At 40.9% G+C, this 11,763-nt stretch overlaps 1 protein-coding gene across 1 annotated transcript; it reads left to right on the forward strand.

The window, feature by feature from the left end:
* Nucleotides 1-1,941: 1,941 nt before the first annotated feature.
* Nucleotides 1,942-10,361, forward strand: LAMTOR3 (late endosomal/lysosomal adaptor, MAPK and MTOR activator 3). Its single transcript, XM_045019285.1, has 7 exons — nt 1,942-2,058; nt 4,308-4,364; nt 5,258-5,292; nt 6,015-6,073; nt 7,029-7,162; nt 8,262-8,325; nt 9,492-10,361. The coding sequence occupies exons 2-7, from the start codon at nt 4,356-4,358 to the stop codon at nt 9,563-9,565; spliced, it is 375 nt and encodes a 124-aa protein (XP_044875220.1). The 5' UTR covers nt 1,942-2,058; nt 4,308-4,355; the 3' UTR covers nt 9,566-10,361.
* Nucleotides 10,362-11,763: the final 1,402 nt, after the last annotated feature.

The following is an 11,763-nucleotide window of genomic DNA, read 5'->3' on the forward strand; positions in this document are numbered from 1 at the left end:
GCAGCTGGCCTGTCACACCCTCTTGTTAGAGAATGTGAAAACAACTTGGGATTGCCAGTTATTTTGCTGTCCTAGAACTATTTTTTTATGTTAGATGAAAAATTTTGCATAGGTGACAGATTAGAATAGAGGGTAATTCTAGCTGCATTCCAACATAAAAGCTTAAACAATTCATTCTATTTGTTCTTTATCCTTTTTGTTCCTGAATTGATTGGTATCTCCCCTCCACCATCACCCATGGGCCAGGCACCTCTAAATATGTATATTTGGCAGAACTTTCTTCCCTCATTAGAATTTATTATGAAAAGAGATTGTCAAGGTTTATCCCTAGTTAAACTGAATAGTTGTTGATACAATCCTTTCCTAATGGTTAAGACCATTCTTTGCACTATAGTATGTGAGCACATGATTTACATTAGTGTAACACCTTTCACCCAGAAGGTCCTAAAGTATTTACAAAATACGTTAAACATTGTGCAAATGAGATCACTTTGTCAATCTGTAACATGATACTAATTCTAACATCAAATTTTGGAACTGTTCAACAGTGTAAAGCAACATTATATCATAATTTAGGACATGAAGTGAAGATGTCACATGAAACCACTAGTGAAATTATAGCTGGGATTTACATAACATGAATTGGGCCAGGAATTTGGCTTAATCTTAAGAAACATACATGACCTTAACTAAGTAGCAGGACTTCAGTTTTGCATTTCTTGCAAAAGACAAGATCTTCAGCAGCACATTGCCATCTTGCTGGGAAGAGTGACCTACCACATTACCACACCATTTTGTGCAGCATCCCTTTCCTTAGAGGCCATTCGTACTCAGTGCAACTATTTAGGTTTACCAGAGCTGATCAGCTCAGCAGGATGTGCTTTTTTTCTTCTTAAGTTGTTCTAACATGTGTGGTGTAAATATACATAATTTATCCTGTATGACAATTATGCATAATATCATTTACATCTTTTTCTAAAGAGGATGGCTGTAAGTGATGAATAAATATTAAAATTTGGAGTTGAACAGGACTGCACCTCTAACTCAGCCAGATTTTCAGTGTGAGCCCCTTCCATTTTCATTGGCTAGTGTCTCAATCGTAAACCAGTTACCTAACTCCCAAAATCAGAAACCTTGGAAGAGCTGGACTGCCCTTAGGAGAATGAAAGCAAACCACCTGCTAAAGAGGGGATTATTTATATTTTTAAGATGGTGTATCATCATTTTACTCCACAGCTGAAAGGAACTTCAGAGGAAATGCAAATAATCTCTAAACTACCTTTGTCCCTGAAATATCAGATTATCTGAGATTCCACATTGCAAGCTATCAGCTGTTGTATCTTCCTATTATGACGTTGTTTGCAGCGGTGTTGTAGCTCTGCTAGCCCCACGATATCAGGGGTGAAAGAAGTTTGTCTTTTCTACCATCGTGGCCCAACACAGGCCGGTGTCACTGTGAGAAGGGCTGTCCGTAAATGGCATCGTGCATTAGGGTCTTTAATTCTGTGTGTGTTTCAGGGTTACTAAGTGTTCCAAAGGGTGGTAGGCTGCGCACTGCGAACAACGGGTTAGGGCAGGCAATTCACCGACAGCCCCCAGGGCCCTTTGCAGGATCCCTGCCAAGCCAGGGCCAGCAGCACCTGCTTCCAGATCCCGCTGCCCAGCGCCCCACCTGTGCCCTTGGGCAGGCGCCCCTACAGCACGAGCACTACAACAGGGCGGGCGGCTCCCGAGGCGGGCCCAGGGCGCGACCGCGAGCCCCTCCTGCCTTCTCTGCAGCATTTCCTTCGCCCTTTGCTTGTCCCCTCCCGCTCCCACTAGCGCAGCCCTTTCGCTGCACTCACTGAGCAGGCGCAAACGTGTGAGCATGCTCATTAGGTACAAGGGAGACAGATCTGACGCTACACCGGAAGTGAGGACGGCGCGGGGGGGGGACAGAAGCGATCGTTTCTTGGGTGGGGAATCATGTGATCGAGGGTTAAAGGGAAGCGGCTGCTGTCATCTGTGGTATTTTTGTGAGGAATTCCGGAAGAAGCGGGCGGCCTGTTGGACGCTGGGGTAAGGGGGGGAGTTCGGCTTTCGGGGCAGGGTGGATGGGTGGACTCCCCCGCAGCAGAGGTAATGTGTTGTGGTAATTGTTATTATAGGGCCTACTATATTGACACCCACCCACCCGTGTTGCGGGGAGTCGAGCGGGAGGGGTCCTGCGACCGTCCTCCGGCTCCACCCCACCCCTAAACCCTCTGTTCAGGGGCTGGGGGACTCGGAGCTCCGCAAACCCCAGCCCCTTGGCAGGGCCGATGGGACAGTTTGTAGGGAGCGGGGGGTGCTAAGCGCCACAGAAGCAAACGGTGACCCCTGGATATGATGGGAACCGCTTCAAGTCGGGGGGGCGGCTGCACCCCTAGTTCCAGCCCCTGTGCTCCTTGGGCCAGGAAGCAGCCCAGCCTGTCCTTGGCCACCCCCTGCACAGCTGTGGGCGCCCTGTGGCCTGTCAGGTGCCAGGGCACAACCCAAGGAGGCGCCGGGGTTCTCGGGTAGCCAGCCCCGCTCCTTGACCTGCCTTAGGAGCAGGTGCAATCTGCTCCCCTGCCGGCTGGCTTCCCTCGTGGAATCAGAGAAAGGCAGTGACCCTACCCCACTCCACCCCTGCAGGAGCCAGCAAACCTAGACTAGCCCTGACAGGTGTTTGTCCAACCTGCTCTAAAAACCTGCAGTGGGGGGGATTCCACAGCCTCCTTTGGAAAGTTGGTCCAGTTCTCAGCTATCCTTACAGCTAGGAAGTTTTTCCTCCTACTTAACCTAAATCTCGCTTGCTGCAGATTAGGCCCATTACTTCTTATCCTGCTCTTAAATAGACACAGAGGACAATTGATCCCTCTCCTTCTAACAACCTTTTACATATTTGATGACTGTTAGTTCCCACCTCAGTCTTTTCTTCAGACTAAACACCTTTGTTTTTTTAACCTTTCCTCATATGTCAGGTTTTTTAACCCTTCTGTCATTTTTGTTGCTCTTCTTTGGACTCTCTCCATTTTGTTCACATATTTCCTAAAACGCGGTACCCAAAACTGGACCCAGTACTCCAGCAGAGGCCTCACCAGTGCAGAGTAGACTGGGACAGTTACCACCACTGTCTTGCGTATGATGCTGACAGCAGTCTACGTTAGTTGAAACTGCCTTTGGAAATAGTCCATGCGGAGGGTGTTTCCAGTGGGAAGGTGACAAAAACAGAGATGACTGACTGTCTTCATGACCAAAGGAACAGTGTACATAGGCAGCTGAAGAGTCAGTGGTCAGGGTTTGCAACACTGACACTCCTGCTGTCTGGACATCCAGAAACAAACATGGTTTCCAGATGGCAAGCTCTGGTAACAAACCATTGGGAGAACTCCATGCAAGGCACAGACAGTGCTTTCAGTTACTTCCCCTGTTGTGCTAGTATTACATCTCTCTTATCTGAATCGAGTTAAAGCTGACTGACTCATCCATATACCCCAGTCTGTCTGATGTGATTCAGTGCTTATAGCAGAGGCAGGAAAGAGAGAGCTCTCAGAAAATATCTAGAGTAACAGCTGCCTAGTGTTGTCCCATTGAAACATACAAACTTGCTGGCAGAGTTTATCATGGAGAGTATCCAGGAATAACACGTGTACCTACCTTCACCGTACAGTCATTCCTCTCTTTAGCGCCCCATCACTGAGGCCAGGTCTACACTACAAACTTACATCGGTATAACTACATTGCTCAAGGGTGTGAAAAATCCACATCCCTGAGCGATGCAGTTACATCAGCCTAACCCCCGGTGTAAATATTATTGTGTCAAGAGCATCTCCTGTCGGCATAGCTACCACTTCTCATGGAGGTGGATGAACTATGCGGACAGGAGAAGCACTACACCAGCGCAGCTGAGCTGCTGCAGCTTTTTAAGTGTAGATCTGCCCTGAGATGTCCTTTACCTAGTTGATGCAGCTTTTGACCCATGTTTCCTACTGAGATGGGTGAGACAGTTGCAACAGGGCTGCTTGTGGGGGAAGGCCCTCTGGGGAACAGCTTGTGTGTAGCTTGTGGCAAGTCAGCTTCTTTGAAGAGCAGTTTAATGCCAATAATTCATTCTGTTGAGCAGGGTAGTGTGAGCGTTATCCTCTTCACATTGGCACCAGAAGGAGAGCCACAGGATGCTGCAAATTCATAGGGACACTTCTCCCTTCTTAATTTTGTGTGAGAGTACGCAAAAAAGAGAGCGAGAGAGAGAGGGAGGTCATAAAAGCTTATGTGCTTGACTAATGTTGACTCTTATCTTTCAGGAACTTTGACAGTACATCTGTTTACTTTTTTCCCAAAAGTTTCTAACCATGGCTGACGTAAGTATTTTGAAAATACACATTTCTATTTGAAAATATTTTGTCTTTGTAATTATATGGTTTTGTTTGTTTTGTTTGGGGGGGCGTTGTTTCACTATTTGTGAAAGCTACCAAACAGGAAGAAACTATAGACCTGTCCAAAAAAGCTTACTTTACGGCCCCATGTGGACACACCCTTATGAAACCTCATTCAGTTCAGTGGGAATGCTGATGTCAGTAAAGTTATGCATGAGCTAAAGTATTTGCAGGACTAAGGCCTTAGAAGACTTTGAAAGGGGAACAGGTCTTGATTGATTGAGAATGACATGATTATGCAAAAGGAGAGAGAATCTGGTCTTTGTTCAGTAACTAGTAAAGTGATTATATTTGGAAGACACTAAAACGAAGTTCACATGTGTCTGGGATATGCATTTGTAGCTGCGACTATATTAAAATGTTCAAGCGCTATGTATTTAGTGTGTTAACATGAAACATTATATTTAAAACACTTTGGGAGGACAGAGAAATGCAACAATATGCTTGCTGCCACTTCACTAAATGTATTGGATGCATTTTAGGTAGTTAACAAATATCAGTATGTACATTTTCAGAGCCACTGAAATGATTAACAGAATTAAAGGAATAAGTAATATAAGTACTATACATATGTAAATTCTGGAACTCAGACTATTTTTATATAAAAGCACCAAAGAGGGGGGTGCGGGGGCTGATCAGTTATAATTCAAAATACTTCACACAATGCAATTTAATATAAGTGTTTTGTGGTAGAACGGAAGAGGAAGTTTTTAAAAAATGACGCAAATGGTTTCTACTGTGATAAAATTGTGGAAGTTTCATACATATGATTATTTTGAAAAATAAAGCATATTTCATACTCTTATTTTTCTTTGTAGGACCTGAAAAGGTTTCTGTACAAAAAATTACCAAGGTAACATAGCTATCATGTATAGTGTTCACTTTACACTCTGTGCTGCTTCGCAATTAATGTATGTTAATATTTACCTGGATTTTAGTGGGCTTTAGTGAAAGTAATCCAACAGACTGTCCATACTGTCTGAACACTTTTTTAAAAGAATCTATTACATTTTACATTGCAGGTTCCTATACGCTGAATAATATTTACTTGGCTGCAAAAACTTTAACTTTTGCTAACCTAGCTTAATATTAAAGAGACACTTATCTTGAAACTTAGTACACTGTTGTTTTTGAATGAGTTAAAAGTCAGTTCAGGTGGAAATAACTCAAACCTTTCCATCTGTCCACTCCAAAAGAAGTACAGTACTCTACTCTTCATTTCATTTTAAGTGTTAAATAATAGGGTTAAAAAAAGCTCCTGTTACTGGAATAATTTTTCTCGAATTCAAGCAACACTTTGTACTGGCTTTGTGAAACCTGTACTAAGGACTACCTCCAATAGCAGTCCCCTTACTGAAGCTGAAGGACCTCCACAATTTCTAGTAGAAGTCTGCCTGTTGTCCCTTGGGTATCACATAATGAAAGCTAGTTTAATGGTGGGCACTCCTTGCACTATCACGTCTCTCATTGCTACCTCTTCTGTTTTCACTTTGGTACGTGTTTGCTGAATAAAATGAATCTCACTGCCAACATTTAAACTGGGTAAAAACAACAGTTTTATTTTGTTTCCTCTAGTGTTGAAGGTCTTCATGCTATTTTAGTGTCAGACAGAGATGGTGTGCCTGTTATCAAAGGTAAATCATAACATCTGATCCCTAATGGACATCTTTAATTGAAAGACAAAAAACTGGCTTCCTAATGGAGAGAGGACTCTTCCTCCTATCTGGCTTTTACTTTACTGTAAATATTGGAGGTTGATCTAAGCATTAAGTCAGACATGCTCAAATTTGGGACATTTTAACAAGGATTTATTGAACACTAAATTATCTCTTAAAGGGAGCCCTCTATCTAGGTACATGCAGCGTGTTTAAAACCATAGTCTGTAGGCACCTTACCATGTCATCAGTGAAGAGAGTTGGAATCATGTAATGAGTTTATACCTTAAAGCTGCTTTAAGATTGGTAGACAACACCAGGATTGGCTTAGCAGAAGTCTTACCCTAAGTCTGATATGACCAAGTGCTACCCACAGATAGATGTACCAACTGCTGTTGACTTAATTCTGAATTTGTTTGCATCGGGTTTGTGCTATCCTTACCTTACTTTCCGGTAGTAGTGTGAGACATCTAGTGCTACAGGCACAGTGGCGTAAGTTAAGCATCTAAAGATGGTTTTTATGTCCCATCTCATTTAATGATGCTCAGTAGGAGTTGCATGTATGTGTGAATCTGAAGTTGCATGATATGGGTGAAATGGGATGGGCCTTGCATACTATTGCTGTTTTGTTTTATTGTGTCACTTGCATCAGCACAGATCATGGTGCAACAAACAAGCATATAGAAAATAAACCATCCTCAGAATGTTAGGAAAGCTTGCTGTTGATGTGGTGATAAAGATATACAGAGTAAAACATTTACATGCATCTTCCAAAGCACATCAATAGGCATTCATTATTGAGGGAAGGTGGGAAGCAGGTAGGGGCAGTTTGACGTGTATGAGATCTAATCTAGTTTACTGTTGCCTCAGATGCAGGATGCCTGACCCATATGTACAAAGATCATGTAGGAATGTAAAATATGTTTTGTTCCAGTTGCCAATGATAATGCTCCAGAGCATGCACTTAGACCTGGTTTCTTGTCCACCTTTGCACTTGCAACAGACCAGGGCAGCAAACTAGGGCTTTCAAAAAACAAGAGTATCATCTGTTACTACAACACATACCAGGTAAGAGTCTATTGGCCGGAGCTAGTCCTACATGACTTTTTTTTTTTAATTTAAACTCTGTGCTGGCTTTCCACTGAGGTTCGACTATATTTAAACGTGTGTTTTATTTCCTAAAATATTTAAGAGCTGGTTATGCTGAATTTTTGCGATATTCATTGGAATTAGCTTTTGTTTCTCAGGATCAATAATGAGTTACTGGTTCAGGACAGTACTTGAAGGTCACTGTGTTCTCCAGCAGATGGTGCCTGTTGCAAATCTCTAATATCTACCATTCTAAATTTGTGCTTATTGCTCACCATTTAAAAATATTTATCTTGGGAAAACAAAATGTTCATATTTATATACATGTGATCAGTGATACTGCTGAACAAGCTGGGGTTTCTGTCCACTTTAAACTGTGTACCCATTAAATCCTGCTTCAGGAAGTGTCTGGGCAAGGACATTTACATAAAACAGTTCACCGTTTATAAACTTGATTTTTTTTTCATGTGTCTGCTGACATCCATCATCCTTCAACAGATTCACACTCCTGCTCAGTTCACAATGGATTGATGAGCAGAATTTTACAGAAGGGCGTTGATACAAACAAATGAAAAAAGCATAACTGTTTAGACTTGCTATATTCAGCTTTGTTTGATGGAAAATAAATGCAAAAAAGTAGCTGTTAGACCCTGACTGCATTGGTCTGACATTCTTTTGACAGTACTAGCATATGTTCAGCATTTCTGAATTATTCTTCGTTGCTCCTTCCCTGAATAGTATTTATTTATTTAATCATGTAACAAGAGGGAGGAAATAACATACACACTATGCTGCAGCTTTTAAATTTGGTTAGATTTCACAATGGGTACACAATACTGTACATATCTGTGAGCCACAAAATGGGATTGCTGTCTATCTCTGCTAGCACCTTTAAACTCTGAATGTTTAAAACATATACATAAAACCCAGTCCTTTTTCCTATTTATAATTTAGTTTGATGGGACCAGTTGCATGAGTAAGGACTGCAGGATTAGGGAATGAGTAGCAAATTTTACACTGTGTTTTTTGACAAGCAGTATATTGATTTTTGAGGAACTTCTGTTTTTATGTTTTTAAGGTGGTCCAGTTCAATCGGTTACCTTTGGTAGTAAGTTTCATTGCTAGCAGCAATGCCAATACCGGTACGTTTTCATTATCAGTAATTTCCTAAACAGTTATGATTAGAGTGATATATTTTCAATAAAAGCCTTAAAATAATTCATTTGAAAAATGAGTTACATAAACTTAGGTTCGTATTCATTACACAACTGCATATTAACTTGTTACCAGCATGGAATCTGATAAAAAGGGTCATGGTTGATTGGAAAAATATTTTCAGTAAAATTTTCAAAACTGTGTTAAGTCCCAATGGGTCTGATATTTGAAACTTTTGAAAATAGGAGTTTGGCAAAATTTTCAAAAATACCTATCTTTCTTAGAAGCAATTCATTTTCCCACATGTTCTAATAATGCATTACCTTAAACAGGATGTGACCCTCGCTTATTTGGAAAATGCACTGGTAATGACCCCACAATACAAACGGTTGACAATCTTTCTTCTCCCTCAATGCCCACAAACATGAAAACAAAAACGAACAAAAGCCTCTACATTATTATTATTATTTATTTATTAACAGGCTTCACAGTTTCTAGTCTTCATTTTTGTCTGTTGGATGCTGAGGTCTGCAGGGAAGGAACTGTTTTGTCTGATGTCTTGAACAGCTTAGCACATTAGTGCTTAATACTTTTTGCTAGTGATAAGGATGATGGTACAAAGATTCTGCAGGCCAGATTTTTGCCCTCTGTTGACCTGTGCAACACCTGGTCTCAAAATTATGCCCTTCAGTTATGCAGGACTCTGAGTTGGGCACTCCAATGTGTCCACTTGACTCTCTGCTTGTTCCAGAGGAAATCCTCTTTTGTAGAGTCATTGGTCTCTGACTTTCCAACATACACATCCTCCCACTACTTCCCAGAGCCTGCATGGTGTGGAAGCGATGCTGCAGCTGCAAGACTGCTTGCATTGGCTCTGTTCCTGTTCTGGGGACTTTCCTGCCCTGTTTTGCTCTTATTTGATCCCCCATCTGTGACTCAAAGAGGAAGAGACGAGAGGGCACTTAATTACAGTGGCAATTGCTGGTCACTGCTGTGATTAGCTCTCATATGCTGCTTCCTTGCAGAGTGATAAGCTGAAGTGAAATCAGTTTAGTTTTAATAAACACTTTCATTATTATTGACTGCTTTGGAGAGAGGCTTGATGGATGCTCTGTAGTGTAACTATTTTGTATCTCTTCTCTTATTGTTACAGGATTGATCGTCAGCTTAGAGAAAGAGCTTGCTCCCTTGTTTGAAGAGTTGAGGCAGGTTGTAGAGGTTTCTTAACCTGATGGTGTCATCAAAGTGCGGCATCTCTTCACTACCCAATGGGACATAAAGATTCAATAATTCTCAGCCCACAAAATAACAAATGTATGAGAGGAAATATCACTTCCCCCATTGTACTAAATAAGATTAAATTTGTACATAGTGCTGAATCGGAAATGAGATACTAGTGTGTTGTAGATAGACTCTTTGGCCACATGTCTTGTATTGTGCAGTACTGGAGAGACCAGCAAATGGCTCCAGTGGAGCCCTTACTAAGGATCAGGTTTAAGAGTGGACCGGTATCTGCATACTGTTGGTCCAGATAAGTGACCCACAGCTCCCTTGCTGTACAGGAAATGAAGTATTGAATAGGGTTTACCCTCTCACTAGCCACCACTACACAGTGGGGAAGTAGAATTAATTTTCATTGTCTTCATTGCTTCTTTACATGTGCTAGGAAGAAGAGAAAATATGCTGGCAGTCCTAGCAGTACAATCAATAACTATCCCATATTTTTTTATTTTTGTGACGCTTCGGTAAAGGAATACTACTAATCTGAATGTGAGCTTCCTTGGGATAGGAGAAGGATGCTGCTATTTCTATATAAGTTATGGCTTCAAGCGTTTTCCTTATTACTGGGTACAAGTGCCCAATCAGTGTTGCACTTTCTTGTATTTCTTTTGTACAGTGTAGGTGTGATACCCATGTTTGTCTTTTGTTCTGGTATTTGTGGCTGTGTTAGTGGTAACACTTGATCTCATTTATTTTTAGGTTTTCCTAAGTAAATGTCTAAATAAAACAATATTTTTAAAAACGTTGTAACCTGATCCATTTTTATAACTGTCCTAAAATATTGCTGGTAAACCTGCTTTTCCATGCAGATAACGGTCTCCCTTGTTGCTTTATAAATGTACAACTTGGATAATTTATGGGCTGAAAAATAACATGTGTGGATCTCATCTAGATCTCATCATTTTTGAATTTCTACATTTTTATAAAAACTTGCATCATTTGCTGTCCAATGTCAACCTCTGCACGTGTTGGCTTTCTATAAGTAAAAACACTTGGGGCTGTATCATGTCTTTTTTTAAGATACATTTTTCAGATAATCTAGTCCCAAAACATCTGCAAACACTTTAAATTCCATCTAGAAACTAATCAGCCAGTGTAGACCCCTGATCAACCAGTGTAACATCCTGTCTGTGTGAAGCTCCATTTGAAAAGCTGCGAGCTGTATTCTAACTTGGCTTCATTTTGTGATTGTTTGAGAGAGGTAGTGTATACTACATTTTGTTTCCAATATTCTGCAATCTGGCCTGTTCTCATAGGAAGAAGCTCTGATTGTGAGATGATTTGACTTCACACAGGATTTCCCATCCATTAGTAGAGAGGCATGACTACTGTTGGCTTACCAACAGGGTAGCACCGAATATTTCTACTCTAGTGCAGTTATCTTGTAATTTCTTTGGGAGGAAAAAGGAGAGGGAAATCATTATTTTATAAAATTTTGTTGCATATGAACACCATTCTGCTAACTTCCTTGACTGCAGGCATCACAATCTAAGTTTTAATAGAGTACCTTTTTAATAGTATGGTGAAACTGTATTTATTCAGACATTTTAAAATATTTAGTCTATACAAAAAACATCAAATACTGTGAACATCTAAGTTCAAACAAAATACTATTCCTGTAATTACAATTCTGAATTCTTCCTCTATCATAATGGAGTCTCTTGTTTTTCCAGGCTCAGGTGCCTCTCTTCACACAGTAAAGGCAGCTATGGAAAATTAAACCGGTTGGTGTGCAAGCTTTATTTTAAAAATGCCACAGCAGTTTATATGGCGGGAGAACATAAAATGTCCTTGTCTCATGTAAAACATTTTTGAGCAGGTACAATTCAAGCTAATTTGGTATTTAAAAACAACTTCATGATCCCTGCTTGCTTTGTCTGGATAGCTGCCACATGCTTTACAATTCATTTTCAGAATATAACTTGTCTCTTATCCCCTTGCCCCCATCCCCAGAACACACAAACCTAATCAACTACAATGAATAGCTTCTGCTTGTAAACTCTCAATACTAACCAAGGAAAAGATCATTACAAGCAGATGCTGCTAGCAGAAATGTATAAAATGTAACGATCATCTTCATGTGGGTAAGTGAAGGGCACACGACTCTGCTAGAATTCCACTACACACCCAATGGGGACCAAGGA

Source organism: Mauremys mutica, chromosome 5, assembly GCF_020497125.1.
Source record: "Mauremys mutica isolate MM-2020 ecotype Southern chromosome 5, ASM2049712v1, whole genome shotgun sequence".
Classification (NCBI taxonomy): domain Eukaryota; kingdom Metazoa; phylum Chordata; order Testudines; family Geoemydidae; genus Mauremys; species Mauremys mutica.

Bases quoted from the DNA above. Each gene is read 5' to 3' on its own strand.
- LAMTOR3 (XM_045019285.1), top strand. The intron at 6,074-7,028 runs GTAAATCATAAC...GTTTTGTTCCAG, and splicing joins TGGTGTGCCTGTTATCAAAG to TTGCCAATGATAATGCTCCA. The intron at 7,163-8,261 runs GTAAGAGTCTAT...TATGTTTTTAAG, and splicing joins GTTACTACAACACATACCAG to GTGGTCCAGTTCAATCGGTT.